This window comes from Sminthopsis crassicaudata, chromosome 1, assembly GCF_048593235.1.
Source record: "Sminthopsis crassicaudata isolate SCR6 chromosome 1, ASM4859323v1, whole genome shotgun sequence".
Classification (NCBI taxonomy): Eukaryota; Metazoa; Chordata; class Mammalia; order Dasyuromorphia; family Dasyuridae; genus Sminthopsis; species Sminthopsis crassicaudata.
In genome coordinates this window covers 627,229,334-627,254,271 of record NC_133617.1, presented here as the reverse complement: position 1 = coordinate 627,254,271, position 24,938 = coordinate 627,229,334, and the positions used below count along the sequence as shown (strand labels likewise).

The 24,938-nt window shown below is 37.6% G+C and overlaps 1 protein-coding gene across 1 annotated transcript in view; it reads right to left on the bottom strand.

The window, feature by feature from the left end:
- CCNF (cyclin F) overlaps positions 1-23,593 on the bottom strand; it is a 31,565-nt gene extending 7,972 nt beyond the window's left edge. The window contains exons 1-12 of the mRNA XM_074282722.1: positions 23,472-23,593; positions 19,556-19,710; positions 15,703-15,809; positions 13,337-13,404; positions 12,785-12,978; positions 9,164-9,217; positions 8,018-8,122; positions 7,415-7,492; positions 6,148-6,299; positions 4,851-5,015; positions 1,415-1,538; positions 149-329 (exon numbers count right to left, since the gene is read on the bottom strand). Coding sequence (XP_074138823.1) covers positions 149-329; positions 1,415-1,538; positions 4,851-5,015; positions 6,148-6,299; positions 7,415-7,492; positions 8,018-8,122; positions 9,164-9,217; positions 12,785-12,978; positions 13,337-13,404; positions 15,703-15,809; positions 19,556-19,710; positions 23,472-23,490 — 1,402 coding nt within the window. The 5' untranslated portion in view covers positions 23,491-23,593. The remainder of the gene's footprint in view (positions 1-148; positions 330-1,414; positions 1,539-4,850; positions 5,016-6,147; positions 6,300-7,414; positions 7,493-8,017; positions 8,123-9,163; positions 9,218-12,784; positions 12,979-13,336; positions 13,405-15,702; positions 15,810-19,555; positions 19,711-23,471) is intronic.
- Between the last annotated feature and the right edge of the window lie 1,345 nt (positions 23,594-24,938).

Sequence of the window (24,938 nt, the reverse complement as noted above, 5' to 3'; positions counted from 1 at the left end):
CTGTTTCCCTATCACTGAAATGAGGAAAACAGTACTTATACTACTAACCTCACAAGGTTACTTGTAAGGATCAAATCAGGTATTGTATACAGACAACTTTGTAAATTATAGACAGATGTTGGCTATTATTACTATCAGTGTGTCTTACCTTGCCGGTGCATCAACTTGGCCAACAACAAGGCTGCAGCAGCCAGATGGGCTGGGGAGTACACAGAGAGACTCGTATACAACAAAGAAAGTTCACAGATAAAGCTGTATAGATGAAGAGTTCTTCTCTCTGTTGGAACTACATTCATTAGCACTTCTTTGTAATCTACAAGAGTAGGAATCTAATAAAAAGAGAGAACACTACAATTTATTAAACTTAAGCTTTCAGATCTAAATAGCACACACTACTCCGTTTAACTACAGTAGCCTACTATGTAATAAGGGGAAGTCAGTCTCTAAGATGAATTTAAATCTATCTTCAAAATACTTTATTTATTTGAGAAACACAAACACAAATTTTGCTATGTGGATCCTTAGCAAGTCTTGTTACTCAAGTGTACACTGAGAGGAGTTCTGCTTTCGTGGAGGGGAGGTGCAGGAGCCACTTGCAGGGCTGATGCAGAGCTTTAACTCTTTCTCTATTTGGGCTGATATTTTCATTACTGCTTTGGCCAATGCTGAATCTTTCTGCATAAAGCTAGGTTGGTTCTTGGAAGACACACAGACTGTTGCTAGCCCTGGACTTCCCAGATAGATTCTTCTAGAATTTGTCCTTTGCTGGCACTCTTTTAGAGTCTTGGATCATTTGCATGACATAATAAAGCATCAGAAAGATGACTTTTAAAATGGGAATATTCTTAGTCAATTATGTCTATGAAAAAGGAAAATTCATAGATCACAGATTTAGAGCTAGAAGGGACTTTAAAGGAATCAGGTCTAATCCCTTCCCTGTAAAGATGGGGAAACTGAGTGCCTCAGATAGGATATGAACACAGACCTCACTTGTCTTACCTATAATGCCATGTTCATTTTTTGCTTCATTGTATTCTGGACACTTCTTAGTGTCCCAAAGAAAAATATGTTGAGTCACCTCCTTCCTTGGTACTATCCTGCAAAACTTAAATCTAAAGGTACCATTGCTGCACAGGGAACATTACAGGAAGAAACTCCAATTTCTAGATACTGTGAGCTCCTGCTCAATCCTATCAAAACACATTGGCATGATTGCTGTGGGAACCCACCTAATTTGTTGATTTGGCCTTAATCCTCCCTACTCAGGGAAAGGTCTTCTTGTGATACTAATCAGTACCAGTGATTACTTCCAGTTTCCCTGAACTCCCCCTCCCTCACCTCTATCCCCTCTCAGCCATTGACATAATCATTCAATAGAGACAGAAATACTTTAATTTAAAAATCCATAACTTACTCGAATCTTTCCTTCCAGGGCAGAAATGATCTCTCCCATCATTCTTACTAGATCTTCATATTTATAAGTGTTATCTGTTAACCAAACTGCTTCACGAATTGTCAAGATTTCTTTGCTAATGAAACTGAAATATGAAGAGATATATACCATATTTTAATTAAATGTTAAAAGCTTGTAGGGTTTGGCAATGACTAGAACTTTATGGAAAGTTCTGCTTGAGTGAAGGAAAAAGGTAGAGAGTTAAACTCCTTGAGCACTCAGTGCCACTGGGAAGCTTAACAATATACATGGACAGACAGAAAAAAAAAAAAAAAATAGGGACAGAGGAATAAAAGAAAAAAAAAGTACAGGTCCATGAGAGAACAAAGTTAGGAAAGGTTAAAAAGAAAAAAGAAAGCTAGTTGTCTGGTGGTGAATGATCAAACTATCCACACTGTTTTTACTTCCTCCACTAACCTATCCTTGAGAACCTTAGAATTTATACGGAAATAGTTAAGGGCTGGATTAGAGATTTTTAAAATTAGCTTAAAATCAAAGATCTTCCTTCTTTCCACATGTTAGCTTTATATAGGTATTGGATAGCCTAAAGTTAACTGTAACCATTGTTCATATGAAATGACTCTAAGGCAACAGAATGAAAAACTCATCATGTATCTTCTGAATAAAAATGCTTTCTCTTGACTCCATTAGCAGCTGCCTACTAGACATCTGAAATTGAATTTCTCCACACCACCTTCAACTCATCATATTCAAAACAGAACTCATCATCTTTCCCTCTAAGCTTTTAACTCCTTTCTAACTCCTCTATTCTTGTTGGGAGAGCACCCCCATCTTCTAGTTACTTAAGATTTAAAACCTTGAAGTCATTCTCCATTTTCCTTCATTCTTTTTACCTCCTACCACTCTTCTATTCTCTTTCCCCTCTCCCCCAACCTGTTGTCAAGTCTGGCTGATTCTAACCTCCAAATCATCTCACATTAATCCCTTTCGCTCTACTCACAAAATCACCCCAAGTGATTCAGGCCCTTATCCCTTCACCTAGTCTACTGTAAGAGCCTCCTAAATTGTTTCTCTGACACTACTCTGTCTTTTCCAATCTAACCTCCACATAGCAGCTAAAACAATGTTTGGCAGCTCAGTGAAAAATAGTTCAGGAAATTAGTACTGTAACCAAAACTGGATACATTCCAAAGGACAAAGCACTCTAATGCTGAAGTTATTTTTTTTCCCTCAATGCAATTTCATTACATCTATCCTTTAGCTGGAAAAAGGTAAAACAATTTTCTTAAAGCATTTGACCATGTTATACCCAAATACAGACAGCTTAGCAACTACTAAACTGAAGAGTGAAAGAACAGTGATTTTAATACAGCAGTGGATAGTCAGCAATCAAAATGAGTTTCAAAAGTCCATATGGTATATTTCTGTTAAGACAGTCTGATGAGAGATTAATAAAAAGGAGTTAAGACTCATATTCCCCCTGAAAATCAGGAATAAAAATGCCCCAGAAGAGCAAAATTACTAAAAGATGTGATAAATAAATAAACTCACTGAAGAGACAATGAATAAATCAAAGAATAATTCAGATTTAATTTTCTAGAAAAATGTATGGCTTTTTAAAAAGAGGAAAATTTAAGGAATAACTGCACATGAAACAAATCTCAGGAGGAGGTAATAGAAATAAGGAAATAAGGAATACAGAAGAGAAAAATTAAATACTTCAAAAAACATAACCAAAGCAGAAGGCATGAAGTGGAATAAAAAAGCAAATAAAACAGTTGGAGTCAGAAAAACAAACACAGAAAACTAGATAAGATTTGAAAGCAGTAGAGGAGAAGCTAAATTTGGAGGACAGATCTAGGTGAGGAAATCACCGAAGTATCAAAGTCCAGGGAAATAATGAAAAACAAAACAAAACAAAACAAAAAACAACTGATCCCAATATTTTGAGTAATTATTGAAGAAAATTACTCAAAATATTGTGATGACTCTCTGAATAGAAATATCTAGCATCAATCCAATATGGATAAATTACAAACTCAATCCTTCAAGTACATCTTTACTAAATAACAAAACTGGTGAGAAAAATTCCAAAGTACCAGAAATTATATACTGCTTTCCTCTTCCTCCTTTCTTTCTAATCAATCACTATATCTTACCAGATTTGGGGGAGGAGAGGCATCGAGGAATGAAGTGACAATAAAAGTTGGAGCACAGTTATATAAATGGAAAAAAAATAAAAACAAAAAACAAAAACAAAAACTCAAACTAGCTTTTAGTCTCAAAAATCAATTTTCTAGTACATCTAACCTTTTCATTTGAAAATTTAAAATAAAAGTTATTTAGGACCCCCAAAGACCTTAAAGAATCGAGAGAGAAAAGCTACACTTGAAAAGATCCTTTAAGGAACTTGGTTCTGATTTAGCCTCTCTGACAGAGTTCACACAACTGCCTAACAAAAATACAAAAAAAAACAAACCAAAACAACCAAGCAAAATTGGACTAAATGATCTCTAAAGTTCCTTATGCCTCTAAATTCTAATACTAGATAGTTAATTACAGTTGAAATTTCAAGATAGATCTTCTACAATCTAATAAAAACAATAAAACTAGTCATCTTATGAAATGAGATCTCATCTCAAGAAGCAAGCATGGGGTATTTGTCAGGAATATTCTATAGATTAGTTTCTTATATTATGATGTTTAGCCTGTACTAAGTTTAGTTAGGCTAAGACTTTAAGATTCTAAAGAAGAATAAAAAATATCCCAAGATTCTAAAAACAAAAATGGAATAAATTTAAGAAGTCAGATTATGAAAGATATACTTTAGACCTTAGAAAATAAGGGCATAAGGTTGCATGTACCTTCGGATTCTAATGTTTATTGTGCAACAAGAAAATGATATTCACACACATGTATTGTACTTAGACTATATTGTAACACATGTAAAATGTATGGTATTGCCTGTCGTCGGGGGGAGGGAATAGAGGGAGGGGGGGTAATTTGGAAAAATGAATACAAGGGATAATATTATAAAATATATATATATATAATAAAAAAAAAAAAAAAAAAAAAAAAAAAAAAAAAAAAAAAAAAGAAAATAAGGGCATAGAAAGCTGGCAGCTTTCGTAAATCTTAAGTATCTACCCGATAAAACCCAGAGGAACACAGCAGCTACATTGGGTTACATGTTGGAATAAAGTATAAACATAGTTTCAGAATCAAGAAGTGAAGATGCCTGCCTAAATCCTACATTTAATGTTTCTACAACCTGTTTTTGAATTTCTAGAGAGTACTCAGGTCACAGAGAACAACCCAGGGTCCACACAGCTTTAGAAAATTATCAGTCAATAAACAAAACACCCAAATCATTAGTATCCTCTCCTATAAATGTTTAGCCAGCACTGCAGGATCTGTGAACAGGTAGGTATCTTACCGGGTACAGATAACCATGCAAGCAATTCCCAGAAGCTGTAGCTTGGCTCGAGGTACCACTCTCAGCTTCAGGTAACGATCCACACATTCCACTGTCATGTGAAGGCACAGACTTGTAAAATCCTTCATGGTGGCAACTTCTACTAGCCAGTCAATCAAGATGTACCTATGAAAACAGCAACCACCCCACAGTCTGTATTAATAAAAGCATTAAAAGAAAAGTTATATTTAATAAAGCTCACAAATATCCAATATAAACATTTTCCCTCTGTAGGAAGGAACTTTATAAATAAAACAAGCATACTCTAAACCCAACTGACCATAGCTGAATTAATTTGTACAAATAAACAAACAATGTTGAGGTGACTGCTTTCATGATGCATGGAGATGCTAAATGATTGAATTGGGTGAAATGATTGATTCCAAAGAGATCACAAACCTGAATCAATTACAGGGTGAACCTAATACCTAAATAATTCTGGACAAGCAAACAATGAATTGTCAGACATGTCTTTTTTTCTTCCATTATACCCACAAAAAGACTGCTCAGTCAAGTGTGCCTACATTCCTATTAACTGGCTATTAGCTTCAAGACTATGCATTGATTAATTCTTTAAAGGCTAAAGGAACATTTTCTACTTTTATATAACATTGACAAAACCATCACTAGAGTTGGCTATTCAGCCTTGAAACTCTACATTTCAAGATGATTGTTTAAAAAAATTAAAGTTAAGGGGCAGCTAAGTGGCACAGTGGATAGAGCACCAGTCCTGAAGTCGGAGGACCTGACTTCAAATCTGGTCTCAGACACTTAACACTTCCTAGCTGTGTGACCCTGGACAAGTCACTTAACCCCAATTGCCTCAGGGGAAAAAAAGTGAAGGTAAGAAAGAAGTTCATTAGGGAGACATTTAAGGAAATATATAGAGAACAATAATATCCCATTTATATGGAAGTCACTTATGTACCTAGAAAAAGAATATGAAGGCATGACAATTATAATTATAACTAATAATTGTTGGTCACACCTAAGTATGCACTTCTAAAAAGTTAATTTTAAGTAGCATAAAGTAGGAAACATTAAAATGGCTAAAATTTTTTAAATTTAAAAAAAAATCTGTAGGGCTTTTCAGTTAAGTTGAAAAATTGATTTATGTGTAATCATTAATCTCAAATAATTCTGGACAAGCAAACAATGCACAGTAAAGAATTCAAAGGGAGCAACTCTATCTTTCTTGCCACCATACAGAATGTGTTGGCCATTTGTAGCTAAAGTACATTTGTAGCTAAGTACTTACCTCATTGTATCATTCATTCCTTTCTGCACAGTGAAGATACTCTCTTTACTGACAGGGTGAGAGGCCTGAAAGAGCTGTAGCACTACTTCATTGGAAGATTTTGCTTCTAACCCAAGCTGGTTTCCATTTCCACAAGCTTTAGCTAAAGATATCTTGAAAAGAAAACAAAACCAAAAATAAGCCTGAATCACATACCTATAGACAATTCATAGTAGCAGAAGAGATGGTTGGAGTCAGGGGCCTGAGCTCACTCTTAGGCTCAGATGTTTAGTACAAGATAAGGCCAAGTCAACGCCTCTCTGGTGCTTATTTAGCTTTCATATTTATCAATGTTTGGGGCTAAACTAGGTGGTTTCTCAGGTCCCTCATAGGCTTTTTTGCAGTGTAGGACAGTGGAAAGAGCTCTGGATTTGTAGCCAGAGGACCTAGGTCCTCGACTCAGGTATGGGACTGGACAAGATATTCAGTTCAGTTGATGATGCCACGCTCTGTCAGTGGACAAAGGCAAGAACAGCCAGGTTACATCCAGCCTCAGAATCCTTAATAGCTGAGGAGATTATTCCGGGTGGAATGGAGATTATTATTAGAAGGGGGCATGAGGAAAGACTTAAAAATGCTGAGACCTAATAAATCTTTGAGAAAGGCTTAAGATTTGTACTGATGAAGGGGAAAAAAGTCCTCTTTTCTCTTTAATATAAGGAAATGTGAAACCCTAAATGTAAGTAATGTAAGGAAAGAAAGAACACTACATGTGGAGTCATGTACAAGAGAAATCAGACTTGATCTCTGCTTGGCCCCAGAGGCCACAAACCAAAAGCACTGGAAGTAACAAAAAGAAAAATGCAGGCTTGACTGAAGGAAAAAAAAATTCAAATAATTACAACTATTTAGAGTGGAATGGCCAGCCTTTGCAGGTAGTGAAATCCCCCTCCTTCAAAGTTTTAAAGCTTAAGACTGGATTCTTTTTGTTGGGGATATTATAAAGGAATCCTGGTTCAGTTATCAGCTGCACAAGATGACCTCTTAAGTTTCTCCTAGCTATGAAATGCCTTGCTTCTGTGAGTTAAGATCTGTTTTTGAAGCTGAGAAAGGCTACTTTTTACTTTTCTGAACTTTTTTCTCTGTAAAATGTGGAAAATATTTACTCACAGGATTTTGTGAGATAAGAGATAAAATATAATGACTAAAATAAAATACACTTAAGGAATATAAGCTGGCAATAAGTAAATAAATAGTAATGTTTTAGTTTCAGAAAATTTTATTTTACCTGTGCTTCCCAGCAGCCCTTGGTTGCATAGTCCCTGAGTTTCCGGAGGCTCTGGAGATACCTTCCAGGGTCTGACATCTGTCAATGGAAGAAATTACAACTTATTTTTTTTCTTTTGTGGAACTCTGAATGTATCACAGCTTTTCTATTCTACAAGTCCTTAATAGTGCCCATCACCATTCCTATCACTACCTATAAACCCTCAAATTCTGGAAAATGCTACCAGTAAAAGAAAATAACCATTCAGAGTTCTTTACACTGCATTAGAGATGTTAAACTTTGGAAGAGTCTAGGATAGGTGATTTGAATAGGTTTATTTGACCAATTGATATGACTTTTGTCATATCAAAATGTCCACTTTGAGAACACATAATTTTTTACTTTTAATCAATCAATAAGCATTTATTAAATGTCTACTATATACTAGGCAGAACACTGGGTGATGTTAACACAAAACCAAAAATTTAACAATCCCTGTCTTCACAGATCTCACACAATATTGGAAGAAACATAAATATAGGTAGAAAACTTACATAAAATAAGGAGTGTAGGGAACACTAGCAGTTGGAGGGGTGTAAGGAAAGAATATTCAAAGTTACTTACAGCAGTCCTTTGACTACTTTCCCAAAGGAGGTAAGAACTATTTAAACATCCCTGATTAGATGAAGCCTCAAACATTTCAAGTGCTTCTTTTTTTTTCTCTTCATCCTAGAAATAAGTCAAAGTACAAATTCTCTTTTACTTAAAACCAGCTAAATATTAACTTTTATTGCCATGTATATTTACATCAACATGAATATTATATATACACACTATCCTAATAAGCAATCAGATATTCATCCTTAAGGATCAGCATTCTAGCTCTTAAGTAGCAATATCTTGCTTTCTAGAAATGTTAATATTTAAAACCCAAGACTACTGACAGATAAGATAATACATATATAGTAATCTGTAGATTTTTAAAATATAGAAATGTCACCATGATTTCCCCCCCTCAGAAGTTTATCTTTAAAAAATCAAGCACAAGAAAAGATGTAATTCTCTATGTGATCAAATATCAACACAAATTAGTATTTGAACAGGTTTTCAGGTAATATAAAGCTGAATTATCAATATCCCAGAGATAACTGACTGGGATGTAATTGATGGTACCCACAGAATCTTTAAAGAAATGAAAAGAAGACAATTTATCCTCTATCAAAGTGCCTCCAAATTGCTCTTTTCTTTGTAGTCCTGTGCCAAGTTTATGATTTTTGTCTTCTTCCTTCCTATCAGCTTGGATGGACAGTTGTTGCTTCCAGTGAACTTGTTTCTAATATCTGAACTCATCCTTTGCCCCCTTCTAGCCTGCCATGGGCTGAAGACTAATTAACTAAGTTTGAAGCACTGAGGGCCATCCTGCTTCCAGGTCATCACCTACTCCTTTCAAGAAGATCACCAAAAATATAATTCCTGTATAAAAAAAGAACTGCTACTGGACTCTCACCTTATATCATAACCTAGAGTAGTGGTCCTCAAACTTTTTAAATAGGGAGCCAGTTCCCTAATAGGGGAGTTAAATAGGGAGTTCACTGTCCCTCAGACTGATGAAGGGCCGGACTACAGTAAAAACAAAAGCTCGCACTCTGTTTCCGCCCCTCAGCCCATTTGCCATAACCCAGCGAGCCACATAAACGTCCCTATATATTACCAAGAGAAAATTATATTTTCAAATCTATATAGAACCATATATATATATGGTTAACTTACCTCAAAAAGGCTTAAAACTTTACCCAAACAATATAATATGGATCCTTTATGAACCTTAAAAGAAAAGAAAAGGCAGTTACTTCATTAAAAACAAACAAAACACCCATTTCCCCCAGTTACATGTAAAAATAATCATTTTTTTTTTTTTTTTTGGTTATACACGCACTTTAATTCCCCCCTCCCCCCATCTCCTTATGAATCATGTTGGGAGGAAAAAAATCAGAGCAAAAGGGAAAAACCACAGAAGGAAAAAAAAAAAAGTGAGAATAGTGTGCTGATTTACATTTAGTCTCCATAGTTCTTTCTGTGGAGAGAAAAGTTTATGGGGTTTAAGACAGTTACATCAAAAGGTCACTGCTCAAACCTTGATAAATTTCCCTCCCAAACCCCAGTTGAAGAAAGTAACTGAGAGAAGCAGGGATGGGGTACAAGTGAAGCTTGGCAGATCACAACTCCACAGGGCCATCCTCTCCCATATTTAAAGACAAAGAAAGTGGGTTCTTCCCCTTGTCTGTCCTCTGGCTAATGCTTTTGCTTTACCTCAATTCTTGGGGGAGGGGCTATCTCACAGTTGTTGTGTGCATATTCTCCCTGCCTGATATCTGTCCAAGCTTGTGATCAGGCTTCTCTATCCGTACTCCACAGAGTTTCTTCTCTTTAGGGTCACCAATAGACCCCAATCATTGAATCCACTGGCCTCTTTTCAAACCTCATCCTTTTTAATCTCTACATGGTGCCAAAATCATAGAAATGGGAGCTACAAATTCAGACATAAGGCTCCTTACAGGCCAAATATTGATTTAATTTTAAAATGAAATGCAATCTGAATTTTATTGTATTTTTACTTATTTTGTTAAAAATTTCCCAAGTCCATTTTAATCTGGTTCTGATGAGTCAGGTTTTTTGTACACTTCTGGTCCTGCCTCAGCTTCTGAAACCATTCTCAGTTAGTCTTTTTTTACTCATCTGCTTGCTCTCTCCCTCTCTATTCTGGGCTCTTTCTCCTTCTAATTTTCTGAGATGGTTTTCCCATGGTTTGAGTCTCACTTTCTTCCTCCTCATGCTCTCAGTCTTGCTAGCTTCTACTGTCCCTTCTTGGCAGAAATGCCCCTTTTTCTTTTCTTTTTTTATTTTATAATTATAAATTTTTTTTTGACAGTATATATGCATGAGTAATTTTTTTTTTTATAACATTATTCCTTGTATTCATTTTTCCAAATTATCCCCTCCCTCCCTCTACTCCCTCCCCTAGATGACAGGCAATCCCATACATTTTACATGTGTTACAGTATAACCTAGATACAATATATGTGTGTAAATCCAATTTTCTTGTTGCACATTAAGTATTAGATTCCAAAGGTAAAGTAACCTGGGTAGATAGACAGTAGTGCTAACAATTTACATTCACTTCCCAGTGTTCCTTCTCTGGATATAGTTGTTTCTGTCCATCATTGATCAACTGGAAGCAAGTTGGATCTTCTTTATTTTGAAGATATCCACTTCCATCAGAATACATCTTCATACAACATTGAAGTGTACAGAGATCTTCTGGTTTTATTCATTTCACTCAGCATCAGTTGATGTAAGTCTTTCCAAACCTCTCTGTATTTGTCCTGCTGGTCATTTCTTACAGAGCAATAATATTCCATAACCTTCATATACCATAATTTACCCAACCATTCTCCAATTGATGGGCATTCATTCATTTCCCAGTTTCTAGCCACTACAAAAAGAGCTGCCACAAACATTTTGGCACATACAGGTCCCTTTCCGCTCTTTAGTATTTCTTTGGGATATAAGCCCAATAGCAGCAATACTGGGTCAAAGGGTATGCACAGTTTGATAACTTTTTGGGCATAGTTCCAGATTGCTCTCCAGAATGGTTGAATTCTTTCACAACTCCACCAACAATGTATTAGTGTCCCAGTTTTCCCACATCCCCTCCAACATTCATCATTATTTGTTCCTGTCATCTTAGCCAATCGAACAGGTGTGTAGTGGTATCTCAGAGTTGTCTTAATTTGCATTTCTCTGATCAGTAGTGATTTGGAACACTTTCATATGAGTGGATATAGTTTCAATTTCTTCATCTGAGAATTGTCTGTTCATATCCTTTGACCATTTATCAATTGGAGAATGGTTTGAAGAAATGCCCCATTTTCAATTTTTCACAAACCCTGATGTACTTATCTAACTGCCAGTTCTAGTCACATTTAACATACTGCTGTAACTTCTAAGTCAATGTGTCCCAAAAGGAACTTACTCCCTCTTTCACAAAATTAGCTGCTCCTCTCTTCTCTATTATAGTTAAGGGCACCATCATTTAAAAAGATTCTCCATTTAAAAGTTCAGTGTCATCTCTGACTTCTCATTCTCCCTGTTCTCCCAAACCCATGGATCTCTTAATTGCAACCATTCTCCCTTTACAAGGTTTCTTTCCTTTTAATTCCATAAATAGTGTGTGTGTGTGTGTGTGTGTGTGTGTGTGTTAACTAGATGGTGTGGTGAATAGAGCACCAATTCTGGAGAAGAACCTGAGTTCAAATTGGACCTCAGACACTCAATACTTACTGTGTGACCTTAGGCCAAGTATCTTAACCCTAACTGCTTCTTTAAAAAAAAAAAAGAAAAAGAAAAAAAAACAAAACTAAGATGGGATAACCATTAAATGTCTACTATGTACAAAGGTGTGTCCTGAAGATTCCTTTCTAGTGCCAGAATCCTATTCTAAGATCTTATTTCATTCATACCCGAACATCATTAAAATTATTACATTATTCAAACACCTTTTTTCTCCAGCGTTATGTTGCACATTAATGTCTAATTAATCTTTAAAAACACCACTTTGATTTTATCATTTCTTTGTCCAAAAACTGCCAACTGCTCCCCATTAGCCATATGATCAGGTACCAACTTCTTATTTGGCATTCAAGAAACAATTCAATTTAATCTCAATCTGCTTTTTAAATTCACTTCAATAAACACTGACTACATGTGTGCAAGGAACCTTAACTTTTGTAATTTCCTACAAGAGCCCTTTTCCCCAACCGAGTCTCCTCAGTGTCCCAAGAACATACCTTTTGATTTTCCATTTCTATTCTTTTGCTCACATCATTCCTGTTCTGTTAAAATATACAAATTCTGCCACCTCTTCAAGATGCAGCTCAAATATCCTGTCCTCTACAACTTTCTTTTCTGATAAGCCAAGGATGAATTAATCTTTTTCCTCTAAAGATCTTTAGTAATTATTGCCTATGTTTCATTGTTTAATCATATACTTGAGTCATCTTATAAGTTATTTTGAATGCCTTAAATCTTTTTTTATATATTTGTGTTTTATCTTCCTAGCTTATAAGTTCTCCACATCAAAAAGTAGACTTTTAACCCTCACAGTGCTGAATCCACTTCAGATATCCAAACATGTGTTGACTAGATTTTTCAAGCTTATATTCATATTCCTCAGGGTTCTGACTTTGCCAGCTGAAACTGAGGTATTCTGAAGCATTAAAAATAAACATTTATCCAATATTCACTACATGCAAAGTATTATTTTAGATTTTAAAAGCTTAAGGTGATCTTCAAATGAAAAGAATAGCATAAGTGCAGATCTTTATAACTTACTTTTTGAAATTGACATTCTGCTTTGAGGCTTTCAAAGACTACAGCTTTACAGCAGCTTCCAGACACAGACCAGGGAGGACGAATAAATAGCCAGATAAATGGAGCAGCATTAACATTCAGGCGTTCCGTTAAGCTGAAGAAACGTGATGCCTTTAATCCATTCACTTCTGCACGACCCTCATCAGAAATAGACACTAGAATGGCAGTCCAAAATAAATAAACAAACAAATAAATAAGTACCCAAGTAAATGCTTAATAAGGCTTGTGATTCTAACCTGGCTTGATATAAAAATATGGAAAGATCTGATTTATCAGATAGTCAAAATTTTTAACAGTATTTCAATAAAAAGTTCTGGAAACATTTAGCCAAAGCCATAAAGAAACATCAACAATAAGGCATATATTTCTGGGCACAGTTATTAACATTAATTTTAAAAAAAGTTGGTCTACAAAGATTGGAAACATTTCAAGTTTTAAAAGTGAGTCATATCTATTTACAATATGTCACATAACACTGTTAGAGATCCTGGGCTTGCTCAATTGAACACTTACGGCCTTCATTGTAGAGGTAGGCAATCCCTAGCTTCACAGCAGCTTCAAAATTACCGCTTTCAGCAGCCCTAAAAAAGAACACCAAAGGCTGGTTAGAGATTTTTTCTTCAAAGTTTAGCGTTATAGAAATCAGCTAATTTACTTGTACCATTGGTGCAGTTCAAATTGAAGTGGATCTGACCTCAACATATGTGCTTGAAGGATAATGAACATTTCTTTATTCATTTACCCAATAATAAAGGATGATCAAGGCTGGAGTAGTACATTTGGGCAATAGGAAAGTAAAAGGCATAGTCCTTTCTGGCAATAAGCTAAAAGTTTATTGGGGGCAATCTAGAGAGATAAGGAATAATTAAGGGAAAATTACAAAGATATAAATGATTGATGGTAACATACTATGGCCACAGCAAAGGAATGACAAAAAAAGGAGATTGATTTTTAGAGAAGGCTTAATTTCCAAAGGTTTAAGTAACAGTGCATCAGTTTAGGTTCATAGAGACTAATTTGAATAAGAGAAGTTAATATTTGCAAATTATTTTTAAAACATACATAGTTTTGCTACTTTTAAGTACTTCCAGTGCCCTACTAGAGGGAAATATTTTCATTAAAGGATCTTTGGATACTTATTTAATTGGATAACAGTGAACATTATAATTGTACTTTAAGGTTTATAAATTATCTTCTTCATAATTTTTCCCTCATGGAAAGTTTTTAAGTAACCAAATATCAGGTATGTTGTAGAACAATTCTTAATCAGATGTACTAGTCTTGGTAGCTTCTAAGGTCCATTCTAACTCTTGAGATGAAAACTTTCCCTCCCCCCCCCCCTGAGGCTGGGGTTAAGTGACTTGCCCAGGGTCACACAGTTAGGAAGTGTTAAGTGTCTGAGATCAGATTTGAACTTGGGTCCTCCTGAATTCAAGGCTGTGCTTTATCCACTGCGCCATCTAGCTGCCCCTGAGATGAAAACTTTCTACAATCTGGAGCATGTCTACTTTTCTAGACTTGGGAGGAAAAAACTCCTGAAGACAGTGGCCTTTAAAGTGAGACTTCAAAGATGGTAGGATTCTAAGAGGGAGAGGTGAGAAAGCATTATAAGAATTGGGAATAGTCTGGGTAAAAGCACAGAGGTAGGAGATGGAATATTATGTATGGGAGACAAAAAGTTTGACTGAAGGAAAAAGTATATAAATTAAACTAATACAACCAATCTGGAAAGAAAAGGTGGAGGCCAATAAGAGAAAATGATGAGAGCCCTAGTAGAAATGAAATTATTAAGAACCAGCAAATGAATAGATATGGAGGTTAAGATAATGAGTTCTGACTGGGAAGCGAATGTAAATTGTTAGCACTACTGTCTATCTACCCAGGTTACTTATACCTTCGGAAGCTAATAATTAACGTGCAACAAGAAAATGGTATTTACACACATATATTGTATCTAGGTTATATTGTAACACATGTAAAATGTATGGGATTACCTGCCATAGGGGGGAGGGAGGGGATAATTTGGAAAAATGAATTAAAAAAAAAAAAAAAAAAAAAAAAAAGAAAAGAATGCCATAATAAATTGTTATTGGTACTAGTGAAGTTAGCTTCCATATCAATAAGAACAGAACTCTTAGATGAAAAGAACACAGGTCATTTTGCTTCTCAGTAATTTCTAAAATATATTTTCTCTCAATGTATTTCTCCTAAATCATTTTCAGGAAGATCAGAGCTTATTTTAATTTCTCAGATTGAATTCACATACAATGATGACATTTCATTTTTTGCCATTCCTTCCAACATTTTCTAGGGAAAGATAACATCATGATCAAGGTCACTGAAGCCCTGAGCAGTGCTGAAAGGGCAACTTGTTAAGTGGCTCTGCCATAGGCAAGCCATCAATAAACCTAAAAAGATGCTAAGATTAAATGTAACTACAAAGGAGTGCTTAAAGTCTTTGAAAACACAAAGAAAAAAAGAAAAGAAAAGATACTAGGTATCTGCTAGTGAAATAAGCTGATATTGAAAAACATGATTTAAATGATATTTTAAAGAGGAATCCAATAAAATATGTTCCTTGTGCATTCCCTCAAAAAAAAAAAAAAAAAAAAAAAAAAAAAAAAAAAGATAATGAGTTCTGTTTGGGACAGAGTTTGAGATGCCAAAGTAACATCTAGGTGGAGATGTCAAGAAAGCAATTGGGAATATGCATCTCCCTAGATATAAAATAAAGGAGTTAGACCATAGGATCTCTCTAAGACCTTTTATACTCTAAAATTTGATTTCTACAGCTGATTAAAACAAATGGCCATTGCTGAATTTGACTTTTGAATCTGAAAGATCAGTGATTTAAAATGAAATGACACAACAAAGGTTACCTTTCAAAAAGCTTTAGATTATCTGGAGAAGGCCACATCTCCCGAAAGCTTGCACATGCCCAAACACTGGCATGATTATCTACAAGATACTTAAGATGCGGATGTACCTACAAAAAACCAGAAAGGGTTAGAAATCAAAAGGATATCATAAAAATATCTTCCTAAGAATTCTTTTAGACAAAGTATAAATTTACTCTTAATTCAGGAGTTAAGTGATTGAAATTTAGCATATGCAAAATAATGGAGGTATACAAATAAAGAAAACCTGGTCCTTTTAAACTCAATTAATATTTATTGTCTACAAAGTATAAGATATTGAAGAAACAAATATTGAAAAAAAAAAAAGAAAAGAAATTATCTCTGCCATCAAGGAATTTAAAATATGTGTGTGTATATATGAAATTTGTGTATACAGGCACACACTTATACTCTCACAAAAATCATAGTGTATAAGAAACATGTCAGGAATATAAATATAAAATACTATGAGAGATCAGAGCAAAGAAAAGTTCATTTGTGACTAGAAAGCAGGAGATTATCAAGAAAAGCTTCATGGGAGAGGTGGTAAATTTTTAAAAAGTGGATATGTGAGCAAGGAAGAACAAGTGGCTATTCAAGGCACAGGGAATGATGTGGACATCATGGGAAAGGCACAGGGAATGATGTGGTAGGGGAAGAATGGGAAAGACTAAAAGTACACACTTCCTCTTAGAAACTATTGGATTGTTTATCCTCTTTGGGATTCAGTTTCTATAAAATGAGGAGATTAAACTGGATAGCTTCTAAGGTTTCAATTCTAAATCCCATGATCTTAAATTAAATAGTTAATCAAAGTTGAAATTTTAATCTAAGAGCCTCTACAGTGAAAAAAAAAAAAAAACACACAAAAAAAAACATACTCAAAAAAGATGATATGCAGGCAAAAAATAAATATAAGGATATAATTACAAGGATGTTTGAACAAAAAAAAGACAGGGAAGAGGGTGAGTTAACAATTACAGATTTTATAGCACAAAACATTGGAATTGTACTTAGTATCAAATTTTATTGAATATTGAGATTAGATCAGATAATTATGTTTCCTTCCAGTTCTGAAGATAAAGAATAATATTCATGGCTTGTGAATATATTTTCAGTTGAGTTGTAAAAGTAGAAAAACAGGTAAGTTTCTTTCCTACCGACAACTTAAAAGAATGGCAAAAAGATGAGTCAAATCTAACAATTATAAAGTTAAATATGAGTGCAAGTTCGTATGGATCTTAGAGCATCAGCTCACTGGTGAATTATAAATTGGCAATCTAAGGACAAGCCCAACTAAATTAAAAGACTTTACACATCATCAGAAAACTCGGCACTAAGTGAGGAATTTTTTTAATTACTGTTACTCATGAGGATCACCTATCCATTAAAACTTGGAGGGAATGTGATTTGCCTTGATGAATAGTGCACACATCAACTTTAATTTAATATGTGAAGCTTTTAAAATTCAACAAGGTCTTAAAGTATTTATGGGATAAGAGGAGGTGATTATGAGCTATAGCAAAAAAGATTCTTCTTTGGGAGTTGGGAGATCTGAGTTCTATTTGGTCCCAGTTCTATCACTAATTTGCTTTTATTACAGATAATTCATTTGTCAATGATTCTCAGTCTTCTTATCTGTTAAATGAAGGGTTAAAGAATGATGTAAAAGTTCCTCTAAGCACTGAATGTCAAGAATAGCTTTTGTGCTTGAGAATGTATTTTTAGAGATTTAACAGTATTTCTATTTACTAAGGGAAGCAGAGCACCAAAAGATGAAGGCTTGATTAGCACTGAGGTTCAACTAGACACAAATAGAAACTTCCTGACCACCAGGGCAACCACATTTTACAACATACTCCTTAGTAGGCTGGGTGAACCAGATTTGGTTCATCAGTCTCTATACTTTAGATAGCTTCAAAAACACATTCACACAATTCCAAGAGACTTGTGATGGAAAATGGAATCCACACCCAGAGAAAACTATGGAGTCTAAGTACAGATCAAAGCATACTATTTTCATTAAATTTTTTTTTCTTTTGTTTTCTCCTTTTGTTCTGATTATTCTTTCACCACATGTCTAGTATACTGTTATGCATAACATATCAGATTGCTTGTTGTCTTGGGGAGGGGAGAGAGGAGAAAAATTTGGAACTCAAAATCTTATAAAAATGAATGTTAAAAACTATCTTTACAAATAATTGGGAAAAAATATACTATTTATTAAGTCCAAAAAACCCCTCAAACCACAGTCACATAATTAGAGAAACTTATTTGAAAGTGCTTTAAAGGTCATCTAGTTTAACTGAATCTGTTCAGAAATTTCATCTATAATATTCCTTACAAATGATCAATCAGCTTCAGTCTGAAGAATTATAGTGATAGGGAATATACCACAAAACTCAGAAATGATTCAGTGTAATTTTGGGAAGTTCTGATTCTCTAGAACGTTTAAGAGGGACTAGGAAGGTAGAAGTCAAAGAATATTGCATTGGAAGTCATGAGAGCTCAGTCTGAATCATGATATATGGCAAGCTTTATAACCTCAATGGACCTTAGTTTTTATTCTATTTCTGTAAAATAAAGAGCTTTAACTAACTTCCTTTCTAATTTGTAATTTGTATTTTGCATTATCCTTACGTGAAGCCAAAATCTGCCTCAAATATTTACCAGCTGCTTCTAGAATGTATGACTAAACTCTGACTAAACAAATCAAAACTGTCTTCTAAAGGCTAGGCCTTTAAATACTGAAATGCAGGTATTTTCTTCTGCAGGTGAAACAAATGCCCCCAGTTTCTTCAAGTGATCTTTATATGGCAGTGATCCTGACCATCCTGTCTCCTTTGTCAATGTCAATCTTAAAAGTTGCACCCCAAACTTAACACAATAACTCAAATGTTCTGAATGGGGCAGAGGTCAGGAGAATCATTTTACTTCTCTTATTCTAGATACTATATACTTTTTAATGCAGCCTAAGATTATGTTAGCTTTTTTGGCTACCAAGACAAATTTGGCATATTATTATTATTGTTATTACTACATCGTAGTTTTAGACCCAGGAGAGACTTTAGAGGTCAATCCAATTTTACAAATAAGGAAAATTGACAGTCAGAGCAATCAATCAACTTCTTCATAGTCACACAGGTAATAATGGCAGAACTGGGGCTTGAACCTTGGTTCTCTTCAAATCAAACCTCCTTTCTATGGCATTGCACTGGCATCTTATACACAGATGGCTCACTGGACCTGCTATCACCTGAGACTTTGAGCTCTTCAGCTAAAATGGTTTTTAAGCTCCTAAACCCTCCACTCTCTGTTAAATTTTTATTTTCAAATGGAGCAGATTTCACAAAAATCTGGGAAGACTTACATGGACTGATACAAAATGAAGTGAGCAGAACCAGGAGAATATTGTACACAACAATATATACACAATACACAATGTTTTTTTTGTTTTGTTTTGTTTTTGTTTTGTATTCAAGCACAACACTTTACATTTATTCATTAAATTTCATCTCATTAGTTCTGGCCCATTGTTCTAATCTGAAAGTAGCCTTTTGGAACTTGTCTTTTGTCCTCTAGGTTAGGAATCCTTCCCAGCTTTGCAAATATGCAATTCAACATAAAAGAATCTTTAAGGTTTGTTACACTGACTCTTTCCCTGTAATAATAAATTAGGTAAACATTGATGTAAAATTTAGCAGTATCCATTTTACTAAGGGATAGGATTTTCTTGACTTTTCTAAATGGTAATATCTACGTCTTTAAAAAAACATTTTTAAGCAGATACTCAGCAGTAAGATACTCTGATCACTAATTGATGAGTTTAACTTACAGCTCGGATGGCTAGGATATCCTCGGCAGGAAGCCATTTCAGTATATGGAAGAGGACATCTTCAGGAAGACTCAATAAAGTTAAGACGCGGGGCCTCTTTTTAATTCTTCGTTTTGAAGGAAGACAAAAACATTTGGAGCATCTACAGTGAATCACTGAAAACAACAATAACAAAATATAGTGAATGGAAAGTGAAAAACAAGCCCCAATTAAACATATTTTTAGGGAAAAATTGAAATCTAAATCTCAGTAAGAAAAGAACAATAATACCTCATGTATCAGAAACTTTGTCTAAAATGTAGCTGAGAACAAGTTTGCAAAAATGCCTCTGAACTATCAAAATGGAAGCTAAAAATCCTCGCATCTAACTCATATGAAAGATTCTTGGGTGCCAACTTGGCCTATTTACTCTTCAGACACAATTCTTTGTGTCTCCATTTGTGGGGCAAAGATCTTGGAGCTGTTTCCATTTCCTTTTCCAGATCATTTTAGAAATGAGGAACCTATAGATTAAGTGACTTGTCCAGAATGACCCAGCTAGTTAAAGTGCCTGAGGCTGGATTTGAACTCAGGTCTTCCTGATTCTAGGCCTGGTGCTCTATCCAAGCTGCCAGACACAATTAACAACTTGTATTAACAAAACCAGAGATCAGAAAATTCTGTAGGTTGCCAAAGGTTAGCACAATGACAGTACAACTAAAAATACATAAAATCTTATTGTCCGATGGGGGAAAAAAATCCCCATTATTCTTACTACATTGTTACACAGTAGATGATAATCCAGAGTCAAGAAATTCTCTTGTCTGACTATAATCTTATTTAAACTGTCCATCTTCTCTCTTTGCCTTCCCACAGCAAACCTTGTTCTTTAGCAACATTGTAACTTGACTGCTCATTTCTCTTCCAGTCAACCTTCCCTGCGTTAGTCAGTCCCTCCATCTGGATTCTGGTAAAACAGTTCAATTCTATACTGGCTCCTTTCATCATATTGCCAAATGTATCCTCTCACTATCTCCTATTGACTTTGTTCCTTTGTCATGTGCTGCTGAACAAAGATGGAGAAAATCATGCAACTGTCCTGACTAGGTTGGTTACAAATGTCTATTTCATCATTTCTTCTGGACACTCACTGCTGCTAAGTAATCCTTCAATGTCTTCTTTATTATCTCGCTATCTCAATCTCCACAGTAGTTCCTTCAAAACCTTTTCATCCCTCCTCACACATCCCATGGTTCCTCTTCTCCTAGCTTTTTTTTTTTTTTAAGTTTATTTTACAAATTCTCCTAGCTCTTGTCTCACATTTTACAGAAAATATTATTGAGGCCCCTGCTGAGGGCTTCCTCTTCTATCACTCAGATGTCTTTTCATCCCTTCTCCAGCACCTCATCTTACTCTTTTATGTTCAATCTCTTTCTGCCTACTGGTTCTTTCCCTACTGCTTACAAACACAATCATGACTCCCTCACTCTCAAAAAACAAAAACTCCCACTTGGATCTTCCATCCCCACTACTATCCTTCAGCTTTGTGTCTAAATCCCTCGAGAGGGTTATCTACCTCAATTACTACTTCCACTTCCTATTTCCTCACTTCTTAATCTTGTTTACAATCTGGCTCCCAAACTCATTATTCCACTGAAACTGCTTTTTCCTATTACTAAAAATCTCCTAATTGCTAAAACCAGTGGTCATTTCTCAGTCCTCAGCCTCCTTGTCTGCAGTTGTTGACATTGTTGATCACCTCCTCTCTAGCTTTTCTTGACACACCTCTCTCCTAACCTATTTTGACTATTCTTCTTCTGATTCTTTGCTGGATCCTCGACCAGGTCCTGTCCACAAACTGTGAGTGTCCGAGGATGCTTCCTATCCTGGGCCTTCTTTTCACTCATTCATTTGGGGTGTGTGTGTGTCTCATCAGGATTTATCATCTTGATGATGATGATTTTTCAAATCTAACTTCTTTGTTGACATCCACTCTTAAATCTCCAGCTGCCTTTCAGATTTCTCCAAGTGCATGTTCAGCAGACATCTTCAACTCAACATGTCTGAAACTGAACTCCTTATTCTGTCCCACTAAATCCTCCCAACTTTCAAACTTTCCCATTGCTATTGTGGGTACCATCATTCTCTAGATGTTATCCTCAGCCCCTCACCCTGACCATAACTTCCGTATTCAATCTGTTAACAAAGCATGACAATTTCTCATCCCTAACATCTCTGCCATCACCTCCCTGAAAGTCCTCGTTATCTCTTGCCTACACTCTGCTACAATAGGCTGGCTGCTTGGTGGGTCTGCCTGTCCCCATTCAGGCCTCCCTTCAGTTGCCAATCTGATTTTTTCTAAACCAATAGTCTGATTGTGACTCCCTCACTATCAAAAGACTCCAGAAGCTTTATCACTTATGACATCCCCAGGATCAAACACAAAATTTTACTTAGTATTCAAACCCTTTATAACCCAGCTTTCAGCTGCACCTCCTTTCTAGTCCTCCTACATTTCTTCACACTGATGCAGTGATGTTGGTCTTCTTGGTATTCCACAAACATGACAGTGCCAAGCATTTCTTTGGCTGCCTTCCGTGCTTGGAATGCTCTCCTTCCTCACCTTGGCCTCCAGACTTCGTTTAAGTTGGAGAGAAAACCTCATCTTTTTCTACAGGATGCCTTTCTCAAAACCTTTTAATTCTAGTTAATTCTCTGCTAATTATTCCCTACTTACCCTGCATCTGGCTTCTTTGTACATAAAGTAAGTGCTGCTTGTTCTTGTACGTTAGACTGTCAGCTCCTGGAGGGCTTTTATCTTTCTTTGACTCTCTAATGCTTAGCACATAGTAAGCATTTACTAAGTGCTTATTGACTTAAGTGAAGGAAAAAAGGCAGTGTGGATGGTGGATAGAGCGCCAGCCTCAAGAGCAGAACATTTAGATTTAACTCTTGGATGGGTGAGCCTGAGGGAGAGTTATCTCAAGATTTTAAAGAAACTCTCTTAAGACCGATAGTCCCCCCCTCCCCCCAAGTTCTGGTGTTAGAAGCAGCGCATCCTCTGGGCACGTTCAGGGATCCCTCTGCCTCTCCTTAGTCTCCAGCCTATTCCTTCCCCTTCCCTTTCCTCCTCTCCTCTGCTAGGAGTCCGCTCTTACTTAACCCTACCTCACCCCAGCCAAACTCCGGTGGCCCTGGGCAATGACTTCGTACTTCAGCGTTAGGAGGGAGCGGGGCAGGACGAGCCCCCGAGCCCCCTCAGCGCTGGGGAGTGCTCACTTTCATAACTGGCCCCTGGCTCGTTAGGTACCGTAAAGCTGTTCTTCCGACACAGCCCACAAGTGGAGGCAGCGGGGTTCCCGGGACGCACCGCTTCTGGCTGAGGTCTGTGGCTCCTTAAGAGCCATTCAGGCAGCCGCGGGGCGCGATCCCTTCCTCCTTTCCTCCCGGCGGCTCTGCGCTCAGCGCCCATTTTCCCCATTTAAAAGGCCCTCCGAATACGCCGCCCACATTAGGCAGGCACCTGGACAGAGGGGCAGCCCTTTAACGAGGTGGGCGCTGAGGGCCCGGACTCAGGGCGGGATCCAGAGCGCCTCGGGGAAGTCGGAGGCCCGTGCTCCGTCCGGATCTTGCCCCCGTCTACCCGGGAGCCCCAGGAGGGTCACTTCACGTCTCCTTTCCCTCGTATAAAATGAAGGGCTAGAGCTGGGCCGGACCACTTCGGGGACTCCTGCCTGGTTTGCGGGCGTCCCGCCTTCAGTCTGGGGGAGCACGGGGGTCCCCGTGCCATTATTCCGGAGCCTCGTTAGGAGGAACGCACAGAGTAAGGGGGTCGGGCAGACGACGGCGTCCGCTGACCCAGAGCCGAGGGAGGGACCCCTGGGGCGGAGCGTCCTTATCCCAGCTATGAGTTTCAAAGGTTGGCTCGGTCACTCACCCCCGCCGCGGACCCTCATCGCTACCGCCGCTGTTGCTGTTGCTATTGCTATTGCCGCTGCTGCCGCCACCGCCGCCGCCGCCTCCTCCTCCTCTAAGCGCCCTCCTCTAGTCGGGTCTTGGTAAGAGCCGTGCGGGCCGCCCTCTCTAACCTCCGGGCCCCGCCCCCCGCCTCGCGCCCTTTTTTTCAAACACAGCAGGCGTCCTCATTGGCTGGCTCGGGGCGCAGGCGGTAGGCTTTAGCACTGGGCAGAAGCGGCTCGCGAGGGCGTCCCCATGGCGTCTGGCCTTCCGATTGGGCGCGTGAAGACGCGAATTCGAATAGGGGCGGTTGACTGGCTGGGAGCGCTGGCCCGTCTGCACAGCTGCAGTCGAGGGTTCAGGGACGAGGGGGGCGGAGCATTGGCGCGGGGGTGGGGCGGGACGGGTAGGAGGGGGCGAAATTAACTCGAAGCTTGACGCTCTTAGCTATCTCGGCCGCTTCCTGCACTCGCGCAGCCTCGGGGACAAACGCTCGGGAGTCGAGGTAGCCCGGCACTGAAGGCGGTCGCCTTGGCTGAGTCCCCGCACTTCGGGAGGCCTCTTAGAGTCTTGGGCCTCTTGCAACTCCTAACAGTATCTCTCCTCGATCCTTGACCACCCTGACCCCCACATTGCCAAACCTCCGATCTTCGGTTCGCTCCACACTGGCTCCTCCTCTGATCCGGCTTGGAGCTGGCCTCCCCCAAATCCCTAAGAGCCCCCCCAGCTCCTAAGAGAGTAGTCTTGTATCTGCCTCTCTTGCTTCATCTTTAATCTTCTCATCCCTTGGAATCTGCTGAAAAGGCTTGCAAATGACTCCTTCAGCAAAGCCAGGACGTTTTTTCAGTCCTCGGGACTGCCTGGATTTAAGTACTCGATGTTGTTGCGTTCCCCCTGTCTCTTGGCCTCGCGGTCCTAGTTTTCCCTTGATTTGGGTTCTTCCTCATTAACTGGAATTAAAGCCACTCCAGGTGATCTTCATAAGCCTTCTTAAGAGCACACCCTTGAGGAGAGGAATTGCGCCTTAGACCTCTATGGAGAAGAGATCTAAAGTCCAGCAGTGATTAAGCTCCCTCCCCTGTGGACGGGTCGGGAACCCATTCGTTACCTCTTCTGCCAAATCATTAGATCACCCTCCTCATCCTTTTTTTTTTTTTTTTTTTTAATTTAAATTTGTTTATTTTTAATACACATTGTTTTATGAATCATGTTGGGAGAGAAAAATCATGGGACAGGGAAAAAAAAGAAAAAAGAAGTGAACATAGCATGTGTTGATTAACAGTCAAACTCCATAGTTATTTTTCTGGATGCAGATGGCATTTTCCATCCCAAGTCTATTGAGATTGCCTTGGACCTCCTCATCCTTAACGGCCATGCCACAGATCAGATGACTTTCAGGATTCTATTGGGATCACAATTTTCCTTTATATCATGTATGCTAATGATT